The sequence below is a fragment of the Medicago sativa genome, chromosome 8, assembly GCF_051527215.1.
Source record: "Medicago sativa cultivar Bolivia chromosome 8, Bolivia_mono, whole genome shotgun sequence".
NCBI classification, from domain to species: Eukaryota; Viridiplantae; Streptophyta; class Magnoliopsida; order Fabales; family Fabaceae; genus Medicago; species Medicago sativa.
In genome coordinates, this window is record NC_140756.1 from 53,932,878 (window position 1) to 53,949,987 (window position 17,110).

At 32.4% G+C, this 17,110-nt stretch overlaps 1 protein-coding gene across 1 annotated transcript; it reads right to left on the reverse strand.

Moving 5' to 3' along the window:
* Positions 1–12,704: 12,704 nt before the first annotated feature.
* LOC146899549 (uncharacterized) lies at positions 12,705–16,566 on the reverse strand. Its single transcript, XM_085736805.1, has 2 exons — positions 16,396–16,566; positions 12,705–13,262 (listed from the first exon to the last, which is right to left on the reverse strand). The coding sequence occupies exons 1-2, from the start codon at positions 16,564–16,566 to the stop codon at positions 12,705–12,707; spliced, it is 729 nt and encodes a 242-aa protein (XP_085592931.1).
* Between the last annotated feature and the right edge of the window lie 544 nt (positions 16,567–17,110).

The window sequence follows — 17,110 nt, forward strand, 5'->3', positions numbered from 1 at the left end:
ACTTTTATGAAAGGAGTAAATTCAGAACTATAACTTCTTATAGAAGATGCTAGGATGAATAAAAAGCATTCATTAATAACCAAAGGAGAAGGAAATTTAAAATGTGGAAAAATAAAATTCGACATAAATTTGCAAATAGGCTTGAGTTTAAATGATATAGATCTAAATAGATCTTTAGTAATTCATTATAAACTCAAAGACCAAAATCTTATGAGACCAGGAAATCATCCTTTTAGCATAAGTTATAAGTTGAACTATGCACTAAGTAACTCTCATTATAGCGTAGAATTTAGTGGAAAAGAAAAGATACAAATAGATGAACTATTTGCACCATTAATAAAATTAGAATCACCAATTCTAAAACCATTAAAAAGATCAAAATCTATTATGACAATAGAAAGAACACCTCTTTTAGAACAGGAGGAAAGTACTAGTGAATCAAGATTCTTACCACCAAGAACTTCACTAGATAGTAAAAAGTTTGACAAAACTCTATCAGAAATAAGGACTGAACTTTTAAAAATTAATAAAAAACTATAATACCTGGAATGATAATAAAGACTGAATTAAGTTTATTCAAAATAAAGCTAAAAAATTTAGCTGATAAAATAGAAGAAAACTTTCTAAGTATAGAAATGAAAAATACGCTTTGGGGAATCCGTGATTTAATAATTCTACAAATTTCAAATGTGGAAGAAATATTAAGAGAATTAGAAGAAATAGAAAATGTTTCTATCCAACAAAGGGAAAGAGCTGAAACCTTATTATGGCCTGCTCAAAAATTAATTTAGTTAGAAAACCTTTTGAAAAAGGCTGAAGAAAACTCCATTAATAACTCCATGTCTAATCAATAATGCCCGGACTAAATCTTAAAACAGAGTTAAAACTCTTTAGAGAGAGATTAAAAAACATAGTTTTTGAAATAAAATTTTATAATGAAAGAATTGTGTTAAAACAAATAATTTTCCATGCTCAAGATCTAGTGCTCTATCATATAGAATATGTTGATGATTTACTAAAAGAAATAGAAGATTTAGAAAATCTTACAAGTATACAACAAGAAAGAGCTAAAACACTCTTAAAACCATTTCAAGGTCTAAATAAAATCGAACAAATGTTAGAACAAGTTCGAGAAAATTCCGCTGGCAACTCCGCCTCAAACCTGGTATCAGAGCCAGTTATACAATCCTAAGGGATAAAATTGAAAATAAAGATAAAAATAAAAATATTATTTTTTCTAAAAAAGACAAAAGTCTTTTAAAATCGCTTTTTTAATTAACCGATTTAAAAGGGTCATGCGTAAAATACCCTGCCGCGTCAGATGGGTACGCAAGTAGCCACCTTTGTCAAAAAAAAAAAAAAAAAACGCATCAGACCTAATAAGATAGCACATGGCAGTTAATTTTAACGATACATGTAACTCAATTTTATTTTACTTGTAATAATACTATCTTTTACCGTTTTATTTTATAGGAAAAATTACACAATTAATCCCTTAACTTAATTTTAAGTAACGCTTTCGTCCTTTATTTTTTTTGTTACGAATTAGTCTTTTATGTTATAAAATAACAACATATTTATCCTTTTTTATGAAACAAATAATCAAAAAATCTAAAAAAAATTCATCAAACTCATATACAAACGCAAATCTTCATCATACAAGCTTAGATAATCAAATTTCATTGAAAAAATCTCATTAAAAATGATAAAATATTGTCATTTTATAACATGAAGGACTAAATCGTGACAAAAAAAAGATAAAGGATCAAAATGTTACCTAAAATTAAGTTAAGGGACTAATTGTGTAATTTGACCTATTTTATATCTTTTATTGTTTGCTCCTTATTTTTCTTCTTTACAATTTCCATAGCAATTTCTTCTTCACTTGTTACTTGCGCTATAAACTAAGAACCGCGTAAAAATCTGATTTAGGTCCTAAAATGATCATCAAATTTATTTGTTGAAGGGATAAATTTGCATGTCAACAATACCCCAACAAGCACTTGTACCAAGCACTTAACCCAACATAAGCATCATATACACTACACAATTTTATTAAGTGTTTGTCACCAAATATACAAGGTTCTAAATCTTAACTTTTTGCGTTGAAAGAAATTAAAAAGAGAGAGAAGGAATTGAATTTCATCATATCAAAGATAAATTTTAATTTGACCAAAAAAATAAGATGATGTATATGAAGGATGGAAGGTCAAAATATGGTGAGAATAAAAAAGAGAAAATGGAGAATTTGAGAAAGGTAGTGGGGGACCATTGACAGAGTGCATCAAGGGGGATTTTGGAATGGTATGCATTGTTGAATGACACGCTTGCTTGCACACAGCTGACTCTTATGAATTGAAGGGTAGGGTCATCATTCCAATTCACAGCTCACCTCTTTTGTTTCTCTTTCATCCTTTTTTATACTTCATTTTCACATCTTCAACTTCAATATAGTTCAATCTATATATAAGCCATGTGATCATTTTGGCGACAAGTTGCCGCATTGAAGTTCTTTTTCTCAAGTACCATTGTCATTGATGAGTCTTGTCAGATATTTATTTTGTTAAATATTTAAATTTTCTTAACACAATAGTGAATGTTTAAAAGTTTATTAGAGTTTTGATATATTTATAGTATAGATAAAGAGAATACACATTTTTTTGTGTGGTTTTTTTTTGTTTTCATTAAACATTTACACAAATTGTTTATAAAAATGTCATATTATTTGTTCATAGCCAAAATAAGAATTTATATTATATTTATTATATTGTTGGTGTAGTTGAAAAAGATAGATATGATTTGCTATGATTTAAAAGTCATAAATATTTATTTTTAATTAAAACCAAAATTTCACCAAAAATATTATTTATAATTTACACTTGTTAACACATTGAAAAGAACAAATAAACAAGCATGAGAAAGTTTGTCTGAGTACTAGTAACCTAAGAGAATCTAATGATGCTAAATATGGCATGGTAATAGGGAGTGAAATACAATGATAGGAGGGGGGACAAGGGTGACGTTTAAGATAGATGACTAAGCTAATATAGGTCCGTCGAATTAGAGATGAGCCTAAAACGGTGAAGTAGTTTAAGTAATAGAAGGGGAAGTAGAAGAGATATAGATAGGTAGTTCATGGCGGAGTGACAACGAAGAGAGTAATCCCTTAGGTTATTTAAAACGTCTAATTTGGCAAGTCGATTACGAGAGTATAAAATAGAAAAGATATAAAGAAGTGAAAAAGACGATGATGAGCGAGGATATGAAGTAGGTGCTTTTGGAGTAACTGACGAAGTCAAACTTAATCTCCGTAAACCAACAATGAGCTTAAGAGAGTATTGTTAATTGAAGAGTGAGAGAGTCATGGTAATCAAATAACTTAAGGCGAATGTTACATACGAACGTATAAAGTGTAAAAACGAATAAAGAATATAGTGTAGTCGAATTAGGGGATCGTAGTCGAAATGTAAGGAAGAATAAAGAGTTGTGAATTAAGTAATGAAAGATAATATGAATGATGATAGACATGAATAAGATGAGAATCAATTAGAAGAGAGAAATTAAGATGAATAGGAAAGCAGATAAGAGGTAATAGTTATAATGTTTGACGATAATAATGATGACCGGTAACGAGAGAATAAAACCTTGAATTATAATGAAGTCTCGGTGAGGTAAGTTTATGAAGTTGAAAGTAATGACGAGGTGCGATAATAACTTATATTAGAAAAAGGTTCAGATTAGGAGAATGGTTGACGTATAAATGACGATGAATGTGAGGACGAAGTAATAAGATGTAAAGTTGCGTTAATGGAAAGCATAAGTATGAAGGAGTTAATGACGATGGTGAGGTAGAACCTAGTTGTAAAGAGAGGAGATGTTATGATAACGAATAAGTAAACAACTTAAGACTAAGAATGATGAATATTGTATGATATCATAATAAAGTATATATAGATCCTAGAATATATGAGAAAATGGAGTATGTCTATGAGATAGATAATAAAATAAAATAGAGAGATAGTGACGCGGAAATGAGTCGTGCGTAAGGGTTGGATTAATGAAGGGATAATGTGGTGATATAAATGTCTTGAGAGGAACAAAATGGTGAGGAGTCTTAGGATTGTAATGAAGAGTGATGATGAGTAATGTTTATAAACTTATAAATACGTGCAATGAAAGTTGATGAGGTCTATATCATAAAGATGCTGAGAGTGATGATGTCTATATTACGATATGAGAACTGATGATGTTTATATTATAATGATGACGAGAATGGTGAAGTTTATTTCTAATAAAAGATGCAAGTGAGAGAGTTAAAGATCATAGAAATAAAAATATGTGTTGTTTGTTTATATGGGTGATGAACTTGGAGATGTTTAAGGAGTATAAGGATGATAATGGTGACATGTATTTTAGTTGATGAAGAAAATAAAGAGGATTAAAATAATTGTGGTGATGTTGTTGATGTTTAATAATATTTGGTGATGTAAACGGTGATGGTTATATATGGTGATGTTTAGAGAGCATGGTGATGAAATGGTGAGAATATTTACAATTGGTGACGAAAATGGTGATGTTTAATTATGGTGATGTTCTTGTTTATGTTGTGGTGTTTTGCATATTAGGGAGAGTCGTGCATTAATGAATGATGTTTTGATAATGTGTTACCACATTCATATAGGTCTTAGGATGAGTCCATATGCATTTAAATGACGTACTTGTTCTTGATATTTTTAAATGTGAAGTGTAATGTGATGGTGTGATATACGATATGTTGAGAAAGAATAATAGATGTTGATGATCTTGTAATGGTGGAATAATGTTCTTATGATATTTCAATATTGTGAATGTTTCCTTATAATTTGTTATGGCTGGATTTCTCACCCCTTTCTTGTTGTTGTATTTATGGTGTCTGTACCCGTGGGGTACAGATACTTAGGACGAGGAGATCTAGTTGCGGGGCGCTTAGAAGGTTGCGGCGGGACTTACCTTCCGTCAATTTTATTTTAGTAATGATTAGACATGTAGTTGAATATGAGCTCTGATATGTAACACCAGGGTTGGGGTTAACGATGAATTTATTTATCTTTGAGTTTAAATCTTGAGAACCATAGTTATTTCTATTTCGATGTTGAATGACAAAAGAAATTTTTATTAATGAGATTAGAGAATTGTTTTCTGTTGTTGAAATTATTATTTAAAAGAAAAATTTATGCTATTATGTGATATCATGTGAAGTTTTGTAACATCCTAATTATTATATTTATTCTTATTATTTAATAATTATCGTCGGGAAATAGGGTGTTACATTCCTTGGAATAAAAGCATATGACATCATCATATGACATAAAGATGACATCAAAACATTTTAACAAGTGACTAGCAAGCTTATACAGCAAGAATACAACTCACATCAACTTGCAAAATGTGTTAATTCTTTGCACAAATCTAGCAGGAATAAAGCAATCATGCTTCATAACGATCAAAATAGAGAGAACATTATGGAGAATGTTCTCAGTGAACAATTTTCATACTTCCTCTCCAAGCATCATGTGAAGCACATTTTTTTCAGTTTGAAATGAGCTCCAACAACTCTTTTTTGGCTTGTCCTCCATGGCCCATCAAGTTTTATAAATATAGGAAGGTATTGAATGTTTAGAGCAAGAATTTGAAATACAAAGCAACCATCTCTTGAGCAAAATAATCTTTCTCTCACAAACTCTTCACAAAACAAATGAGCTCCAACTCTCTCACTATATTTGGATCATAATCATTTGAGTTTGTTTTGTTTTCTTGAGTAATTAAAGTTTGTTTAAAAGTTTCAGGACAAATTTAAAAAGGGTCAAAATTGAAAACCACCCCCCCTTCTTGCGACGTTTATTGTTGCTTCACTCATATGTATGGGCGCATAAGGCAACCCCTCAGGTGCGATTCCATCTGTTTTTTTTTTTTTTTACCCCTTTTCACCCGTTCTTCCATCTTCCAATGACTTGGAACTTGAAATGATTTTTTTTCCACTTTGTATTGTCTTCAAAAACCTTCTAAGGACCATTTTCATTAATCTTCATATCCTTGATACTTCATGTGATGTCTTGATTTGTCACTTTACATGATTTTTCACTACAAAACACCTATCGAGTTGCATGATTTAGGATAAAAGTGAATTACAATGACTAGAATGAAAAAAATAAAAAAAAGTTCCTGAAACCAATGACAACTCTTCTAATTGACTTCTAACTCATATGTTATTCCATCATCTCAACCTCAAACTTAAACTGTTGCTTGTCCTCAAGCAACACAATAACAAGAAGTTAAAATTTACATGAATTTGATGATGGAACATACCTTTGTTGGCTCTTTATTTTCTATATTTTTTATGTAGACCATCATTTTGATGTTTTATCTACATTTTAATTTCTTTCATAACCAAGTTTTACTAGTACCCCACCCCCAAACTTAAGACGTTGTTAATTCAAAAGAGCTACCCCAAACTTAATTTCAAACCATGACAAATAATTCACTAATCTATCTAACTCCAAAAGATATCAACCATATGTATCATTACATAGTTCAAAACTTGTAACATGATTCAAGTCATATAATATCAAAGAAAGAAAATTTGCATGGAGGAAAGTTGTTTCAAACGGGATATATCAATAATAATAATAATAATAATAATAATAATAATAATAATAACGGGTGGCTTGTAAGGCTCAAGGTACCACAACAAGTGCCTCGTGTATATGATAATACAACCGATAGTTTGTAAAGAACGACCACAATTTTGAGCAAAAGTAACAATCCACATGGAACACACAAATAGAAAGAATTATAGTAGAAAGAGTGGAATATATTTGGCTCAAAATCTTACGGGTTATGTTATACAAAATTGTAATGGTGAATATTTCTGAGTATCTTCCATAGCAAGCCCTAAAAGTTATCGTGCTCTTGAACTTTAGAAGTAAGCTAGTCCTCTGTTGTTAATGGTTGGAATAATTTTCCAAGAGTAGACCAAAATTTTGAGTTTTATGAATAGGAAAGGCTATGCAATTCATGTAAAAACAACACACCTAGTCGCGAGTTAGAAAATTATAAAAGAAAGAAATTGTTGGATGGAATGTTTTGTAAACTGAAATTGCACTGTATGAGTTGACTCCCATTCAAAGACAAAAATTAAAAATATGGGTTTCCTTCCATTCCGCGCTTGTATAGCGTCTCCAGCTTGAAGCATTTGTCTATGGTGAGCTTGGGATCCCCAAACCTTCAGGCTCTTTGTCTTGATCTTCATCATCTCCTTTGCCTTCTATATCTGTCCACTAATCTTCAAGTAGGTATTCTTCTTCAGGTTCTGACTCATCTGATGATCCTTCGATGAATGCCTAGAATGCTTCCTAGTATTCAATGACTTCCATAGCCGAGTTGTAATCAGGTGGTGGTGAAGTTACCTTGTAGCATTGATAGTAGCCATTGGACCTTATGAACACCTTCATCAGCCCTAAGTCCACTATAGAGTTAGCAGTTTCCATGAATAATCTTCCTATAATTAGCAGACAATTTTAACCTTCGTTGTCCTCTGAGACTATAACATCAATCTTAAATTTAAACCCATCAATGTTGATCTTATTGCCTCTCACCATGCCTTGAGGCTTTGTCAAAGTACCGTCTGCAAGACCAATATCCATAAAGCAAGCCCATAGCTCCAATCCTTCATTCTTCTTGAAGGTAGTGTATGGCATAAGGTTTCCGGCAACTCCTAGATCACACAAAGCTACTCCTACATAGACGTTTCCCACCTTCACAGGTACATTGCAACATCTAGGGTCTTCTTCTTTCTTCGGAACTTGCATTTTATGAACATGACAAAAAAATTTGTTAGAGCAACAATCTCTTTGTCGGACGACTTTTCCTCAAGTATCAAGATGTCTTGAAGAAATTAGATGCAACAAGGGCTTTCTTTGAACATCTTCTAAATCAGCATGTTGGCTTTAAACCTTTCTAAGTATTTGAGAAGCTCTTGAAAAAAAATTCATGCTCTTCATCCTTCCCGACTTCAACTTCCTTTTTGAGATTCTTGCCTTCTACCACGTCTTTTTGAGCGACTTTGGCAACTTTGACTTATTGGTTTTCAACATTCTTCTTTTCTTTTTGCCACTTGTTCCTTTTCTTCTTGGAATATTTTGTCTTACCTCTCATGGCCTTGACTTTCATTTTAGGAACTATGTCAATCTTCGAATCCATTATAGAAACCTTTTCAGATTCCACCTTTTATAGCGACTCTTCCTTACTTGTACCTTCAATGGAAACTTGTTTTATTCTTTCCTATTTGATCTCATCTCATTCTCTTTTACTCATTCATTTTCTCTTGATTCTGTTCTTCCACCTCCACTGCTAATTTCTCTTTGGAACCAAGGTGTGACTTACAATCCTTTGTACTTGTTTGATCTTCATGAGTTCACTTTGTTTGGAATTTTTTTTCTACATAAATGTAATGTAAGTAAGATTATGTTTAAGAGTAGCAACAACATGAAGAGTAGTTTTCATATTCCGCATCAGCCCTAAGAGTGCTTGTACATTGTCCTCATTTCCATGCCTCCTTTTTGGTGTTTTAGCTTGCAAAAATGGAGGATTTTGTACTTTTTCTTTCTTCCCTTCTTTTCCATCTAACTCCTTTTCCTTGTTTTCTAGCTCATGCTTACCCTTCGCAACCATCTTGCATACTCCTCGCCTTGCTTCTTCAATATGAATGAGTTGAATAGCAATCTGCCCAATTTGAGTCTCCATGTTCTTGATTGAAGCCTCAGTGTTCCTTTGTAATTTTTTATGATTCTGAGATAGTGCATGAATTTTACTTTGAGTGGTCTTCCTATATTAGGTTTTGATTTCTTCAAGATCTTTCTTTGGATGTTGTTGGAAACTGTTGTTTCCTCCCCAAGAGAAATTTTGACGGTTCAACCAGCTGGAATTTGAATTGTTAGAGTTGGGATTTTGTTGTTTTGTGGTATATGCACCCATATACTTGACTTGCTCCTCAGATAACCCCAAAATTGTTGGAAGGCATGCACCACTTTCATGAGTTTTCTCACAAAAGTCGCAGCTTACACCATTGATGGAATACTTTGATACTTCTTGCCCTTCAAACCTCTTAGCTAGTGCATCGATCTTGTCACTAAGGATTTTGTTGCTTGGCAGTAATACATCATGTGTTTCCAATCTCAGAACTCCTTGCTTCTTCACCACGCCCATATTCTCGTTTTGAGGACGATATTCGTTCAAGGACATGTTGTTGACGAGCTCTCAGATTTCAGCTGCAGTTTTGTTAGTTTTGGTACCTACGGCTGATGCGTCTAAAAACATGCGGGTTATTGGCTTGAGTCCATCTGTGAAAGTTAAGGCTATTTTCATCTCTAAAAATTTATGCTCTGGACAACGCTTGATTAATAAATTGTACCTCTCCCATGCATCGTAGAGATTCTCTTCGTCTTCTTGGAAACCTGTTATCTGCTTCCTTTTCTCATGGTATTTTGTTGTAGGGAAAAGGGACAGAGGAATGCATTCTTCAAATAATCCCGAGTTGGTATGGTGCCACTTGGAAGTGCGTTGAGCCAATCTTTTGTTCCCCCAATTAGAGAGTAGACAAACAAATGAAGCCTTTTCTCGGACTTCGAAACTCATGTTGGATTAATGGTGCTGCAAGCTTCTAAAAAGTGAGTTAGATGAGAATTACAGTCATTGGTCTCCCTACCCGAGAATTGGTCTCCCTTAGTGTGGTGAGAGTTGAGTGTTTGATGTCAAAGAGAATAGGGTTCACTAATTGGAATCCCTGGGCTTCTTCATTGATGCTGTCAGGCCTCCCGTAATCTCCTCGTGTTATGCGTTCTGATTCTCCCTTCTTGTTTTCGGATTAAAAGTTACTAAGCCTTGGAAATGGAACGGTTGCTGCTTCTCTTGCTTCTCATACGACTTTCCAAATCTCAATTTTATCATTGTCAGAATCGAATGTTGGAACAAAATGTGTTTAACAATAAACCTTGAGAGTTTTGATAATAACAAGGTATTAAAAATTGTCAATTGGACTAGCTAATATTTGTTCAAGTGTACATGACCATATACAAAAAATTTACATCTTAAATAGGTTCTAGATGAACAAAAGAGAGCTAAGAAATCAACAAAAAGGAAGTTTAAAGCGTCTGAAGAGAAAGGCTCCTGAAGTCCAAAAGTGCTCCTGAAGACAAAGTGCTCCTGAAGACAAAGTAATCCCGAAGTGATGACGTCATCAGAAGCTGAAGTTCATCAGAAGCAAGTTCACCAGAAGCAACCTCATCAAAAGCTGAAAATCATCAGAAGATGCAAGACTTAAAGTTTTCCAAAGCTGTTCAATGGATTTAAAGTCGTCTAAGCATTGCAGAAGACTGGGAATGTGAAGCAACGGTCATTTTGAAAGGATTTGAAGGCATTGGATGCTCATCTTCAAAAAGCGTTGACAAAGTACAATTGTACGATGTGTACAACCACTACCTCCACTACTCTGCAGTGTCCCTGCTACAAGACAAAAAAACAGCTCTGAAATACAGCTCTGCCTGCAAAGATGTTTCTTCACAATAGGAGTGGATTTCAAATTGATCCTTCATAGGACAACAACCATATCAGGCAAAAGATCATTGGTGATTGATCAAAGCTTCAAACGACTCTTTTTGGTGCGCTGGCAATTTCACAACGTCTCTTTCACACCTCTGTATAAAGGAGTGAAGACTTAGAGATTGGTAGAGACTCAACAACAATTTACAAGTGCTAAAACTCTGCTGAAATTGTTCTGCATTCAAAATTCACTTAGAATTTCTGTTTTCAAGTTCATATCTTAGAAATTCTAGAGTCTTAAGAGTCTGTATCTGATTTATATTGTGAACACCACTGATTATATATCAAGTGTTCAACCTCAAACATTTTTCTTTGTAATCTTGTTTGATTAGAAGTCTCTTGCAGTTGTGCTTGAGCAATGGAAATCTCTTGATTGTGTTCAGGAGCATAGGAAGTCTCTTGCTTTTGTGCTTGAGCAATTTGAAGTGTCTTGCTAAGTTTAGCAGTGAGCAATTGTAATTAGATATTACATTATAGTGAACTCTCCTTGGAAGTGCAAGGGGGACAGGACTACTTCCGGTTTGTCCAAGGAACCTGTATAATTGCTTTGTGTCCTTCTTCTTTCTCTCTCTCTGTTTTTATTCGGTGCATATTAGTCCTGAACTTCACTTCAGAAGCAATTCTCACTTTGCTTATGATCAGTGTTTTCAGCTTAGGAGAAAACGAAGAAAAAGCTAACACAATTCAACCCCCCCTTCTTTTGTTTTTCTCACCTTCATCGAATACCAAGGTACCTGAACCTGCACCACGCATAAAACAAACTCACAAGAAATTTTAAGAAAAGCTTACAATAGATAATTAGACAAATAACAACAAATAAATAAGTATATATATTCTTTTCGATTTTATGTTGTTATAAAAAAATTGACTAAAAAATAAACTAACATAAATACTAGCCTTAAAAAAAACTAACTAAATCTTTTGGTTATTTTTGAAATAAGATAAACAGTAACAAACTAAATTAAAATCTAACCTAGAAACAAGGAAAATAAAAACCTAGAAACTATTCCTAAAAGATAAACCTAGCCTAGAAAATAAAAATTAACCCTAATTTATAGGATCTAACCCAAACTAAAAACGAAAATTAAACTAACCCTAATTAACAAAAAAATTGAAAATTTAAAAACAAAAACAATAAATAAAAATTGAAAATTAAAACCAGAAAAATAAAAATACTTACGTAAACCTAACCTAATTATTCACAAAAACAAATTATACCGATACCATGTTGAAATATCAATAATCCTTGGCGTCAATCCTAATATTGTTGCGTTTAAGATTTTGATAAAAATAGACATATATGAATTAAATCAAACTTTAGATTATAAATTGAATAAAACTTTATTAATGGAATTCAACAAATAGGAAGGGGTTCATCGTGGAACCCTAATCAAAGAAGTTTAGTTGCTCATAGCAACCGACATCATTACAAAACAACCCTTGGCGATTTACATGATTTCTCACTACAAAAATACTCAAAACACCTATAAAGTTGTATGATTTAGGATAAAAGTGAATTACAACGATTTGAATAAAAACAATACAAAAAGTTCTCCAAACCAATGACAACTCCTACAATTAACTTCTAATTTGCCTTCAAATACAAAAAATTACACTAAAAACATCATATGTTATTCCATCATCACTTGTCGGACAACGTTCCAATGCAGATCAAATATGGTGTTGAAAACCTTGATGCATCAAGTTCAATTTTTAATAATTACAAGGCAAACGTGCCTTATAAGGACGTAATTTCCGTACAGTGTGTTAGGCAAAGGAGCCCAGGTATAACCGCCGATTAAGAAGCAAAGGATTTCAGCACTTGGGAAATGAGAAATGATATTTGAACAACCATTTTTGACAACTTTTGTAACAACTTCCTCTCTCATACTCACATGATCATTCTACTTTCTCTCTCTATTGCTTTGATTTTTGTGCCACTACCTAAATTTCTTTGTAAAATTTGGTTGTCCAACAAATTGTCACAATAAATGGTTTTTTTTTTTTTGGGCAAGAAAGCTAACAAACAAAAGAAAAAGAAAACATAAAGCAGGAAGGAAAACAGCAAATCAGGCTCTAGGGAACAAAGTTCCCATGGCATTAGCTCTGAGCAAGATGAGAAGATCCTGAGGCGTGGTCGGATGGAGAACGAAGTCAGAATCAGATGACGCTCCTAGTTTAGCCATGAAGTCGGCACATTGATTACCCTCCCTGAGAGTGTGTTGGATGATGAAATTGCGAGAAGCCATGACATCTTTGATATCTTGAATAATCTCTGCATAAACGTGGAACTTGGAAGTGTTACCTGTGATGAGGTTAACGGATAACTGAGAGTCTGTGTAGCAAACTAAATCTTCCAGCCCCATATCCAGTGCAAGCTTCAGACCTTTGAAGATAGCCATGAGTTCAGCCAGAAGTATACAATTCGATCTTGGGAGGTAACCGGAGAAGCCTGAAAGAAAGGACCCTGCGCTAGTTCGGAATAAACCACCGTAACCTGCACGGATTGGAGAACCCAAACAGCTCCCATCGACGTTGAGTACATGACAGTGATGATTGTTATTGTTCCAACGAACCAAACGATCAGAAGCTGCAACATTGCTCTTGGGAAATGGAGCAGTTGGTACCTTAATAAGTAAGAACTAATATATTGCTTTATAAAAGTACAAAAGCAACAAAGCTTTGACCTCTAATCTTTCAAAAAAAAAAGCTTTGACCTCTAAAGCTCTTCAAGCTAAAGAACAATAAGACAAAGATGATGCATATGATACACATGATAATTAAGAATATGAACTTTCTCTTATGACACGAAAATTTCAACTTGTGGAAACAAGAAAAATGCGTAGGACTATTCCAAAAGAAGGAAGTTGTATTGAATTTAAAAAAAAAAACTATTTTAGAAATTGAAAACAACCAATTTAAAATAATATTTTTATATTTAGTTTTTCAATAGTATGCACTTACTTAGGACATTTGTTGGTATTATCAGAATCCACGATATAGATTTCCGTGAGCTTAACTCAGTTGCTAGTGTATTACATATTATATGCAAGGGCTGGAGTTTGAACCCCGGACATCCCATTTCTCCACATTTAAAATATGTGAGCTCTAGTCATTAGACTACTTGACCAAAAAAAATCCACGATATAAACTAAAGAAAAAGATTTATTACGCAAAGTATAATTATGCCCCCATTATATTTTTTTACATGTGTTTTTTATAAATAAAAAAACAATCATTAAGAGTTTAATGGTGGTTGATTGACAATCAAAAACAATTTTGCACACATAAACAATGAAAACATTCGAATTGCCACGCAAAATAAAAATATTAATTGATGTGGCAATTTTAAATGTCTTAAGTGATTGTATGTGCAAAATTGTTTTAAATCGTCAACCTACCACAGTTAAACTCTTATTTTATATCAAAATAGAAAATAAGAAAAGAAAAATTATAATACATCGATTAGAGTTTTGCCACACTTCATTGTTTTCACGTTGCTCCCTTTAAATTTTTTTTTGAAGAGGCTAAAATAATGTGTCATCACAATGTATATTCTTACACTAGACAATTATTTGTCACTGATTAATTTTTTATATCTTCTAGATAATACAATATATTATTTTCTTCGATCTTTTTTATAAGGAACAAATGAGTCAACAAAAGTTGATTTATTTGATCAATATAAAAAACTAAATATATTAACGTTAGTCGGCTATTTTGTCTCTTATAAAAAAGACCGAAGGAAATATATACTATTTGTCAAACAAATATTTGTGACTAAAGAATTTATTTAAATTAGTGTGTTTTTAATATCGTGGACATAAAAATAAGAACAATTATAACGTACTACTAACTTCAAATGAGAATCATTATAATACACTAATTATAATTATTCCACACTTCCATTTTGTAACGTTGTTCTATTGGAAATGAATCACGAAAGAATTTGTTAGCACATTTATGTTTGTCATTGATGAATTAGTTAAATTTATTATTATTATTATTTGATACCTTCTAAATAAATAAAAAAGATTATTATAACATCTTTTGTTTTCCCTCAAAAAAAAAAAAATCTTCTGTTTGCCATTGTAGCAATTCACTCTCTCACCCGTGTTGTGTGCCAGACAGTTAGATACGAAGAAGAAAGATGACAAGGAATGAAATTGGATCAGAAGGACAGAGTTTGTGATCTCAAGTAGTGAAGTGGGGTGTCTTTTTAAGATTAGGAGAATGTTAACCAGTCCTCCGGGGTATTGGATAAGCACCTAAAAGAGGTAAGATTTTATTAAAAAGTGATGTAATAATTAGTTAGTTGAAAGTAACAGTTTATATTTCTAAGACAATTTTTCTACTTTTGGATTTCTTAACCAGTGCCCGGGGCACTGGTTAACAAGATCCTTAAGATTATTATCACATACTAAATTAAGTTCTTATATAGTTCAAAAAAAAAAATTAAGTTCTTATACTCCCTCCGTTTTAAGATGAGTGTCGCTTTAGCCAAAAAATTTGTTTCAAAATGAATGTCACTTTCAGTTTCCAATGCAATAATAACTTTTTCTTTTCAATTGTACCCTCAAATTAATACACTGCGCACTACTTCCAAAGAATTACTTTTAAAACTAACCAATAGTTAATAAGGATAATTTGGTAAAATAATCATTCTCTTTCTTTTAATCATTGCATTTCTTAATATGTGTGTAAACACCTAAAACGACACTCATTTTGAAACGGAAGGAGTAAAAACCATATGCCGGAGAAACATTTATGACACATTTATGTTCCGTCGAAGGCTCCCCAAGAATCTCGTTCGTTCGCCCAAGTTTTATCACAAACAGAGGTAGTTAACTACTCCCTCCGGTCCTATTTATAAGAAAAAATTAACTTTTTAGATTCATTGAGTAATTGATGTATCTTGTCTAGAATATAAACCAAATACGTTATTTATGCAATGAATCAAAAAAGTCAAATGTTTCTTATAAATAGAACTTGAGGAAGTATGATACATTGCCGCTGCCAACAATCAAGAGCGATGTGTTATGCATCAAGATCCCGCAAGAAGAGAATGTCAAAGGGATTGAATCTTGCAAATGCAAGTTACATGGTAGGTTGTTTTGGAAAAGGGGTGACAAGCCCTACATTCTCAAGGACATCGATGCAAAACTTTCAAAACATTTGGAGAAGTTTGAGTGATGGAAGATGATCTCTCTCGGAAGGGGTTTTTATGAATTTTCATTTGCACCATATGAGGATTTGTGTTCGGTTTGGGCATTAATCAATTATGAAGTTATATGATTTTTTTTTTAATCAATTATTGGTTATTATATATTTATTTTTAGATGGAAGACATCGCCAATCGGAGTACAACATTCTTGTGTCTAGTCAAGTACATCGGATTGATCAAGCAACTTTCTCGCAAGGGTATGTAGATAATTGATTAAATTTTCATTTAGGATCTCAAGAAACTTTTTTGTATAATTTTTTTATGTTTTATTGAATCATTTTATATCAATGTGAAATTCATATTTTAGTTTTTGGATTAATTCATATTTTAATAAAGAATTAATTTAGCTTTTTTATAAAAAATATAATTAGTCAAAATCATGTTAAAACACACTAAAAAGTTGATTTATCATTTTGTTTTAATAAATTTCCACTAATTACTTGACAAAAAAAAAATTCCACTAATTACGACGGCTGGAACAGTTGCAAATGCCCTTTGAAAATAGAAAAAGCTCTTGTTTTGCGTCAGTTACAAACCGTTGCAGAAGAACTATAAGGGTGCTTAGCAACCGTCACAATATACATTGCAACAATTGTATCGACATTTTCCTGAATAGTCGCCAAATGTTGTTGCAACACCGATTTCCCCGACTGTTGGGAAATTGTCGCTAATGAACATCTGCGATCATTAGAACCGCCGAAATTCATCATTTTAAGGGAGAGATTCTTATAATATTATGAATTTTTTTGAAAATTTTTATTTAAAAATAAGATTTCTACATATGATTTTACTTTAAAAGAGGGACAAAAAGTGAAAAAGGAAAGTTTTTAAGGGACTAAAAGTTGAAGGAAAATTTTAGAGGGACTAAAACGAAAAGTTGGTATATTTATAGGGACCAAAAACATATTTAACTCAACAAAAAATTACATCATCAACATAAATCTGAACAATTAAGATAACATTTTTCAGAGTTTTTCTGAAAATAGTAGTGTCAACTTGACCTCTTTTGAAATTATTTTCTAAAAGAACGTTGATTAGTCTATCATACCAAGCTCTAGGAGCTTTCTTCAGACCATAGAGTAACATTTTTAGTTTAAAAACATACTCTGGATGTTTTGAATCTTCAAAGCCATCTGGTTGTTTGACATATACTTCTTCATATATAGCACTATTTAAGAATGCACTCTTAACATCCATTTGATATAAGATGATACCATAATTAACAACATATGATAATAATCTAATTGTTTC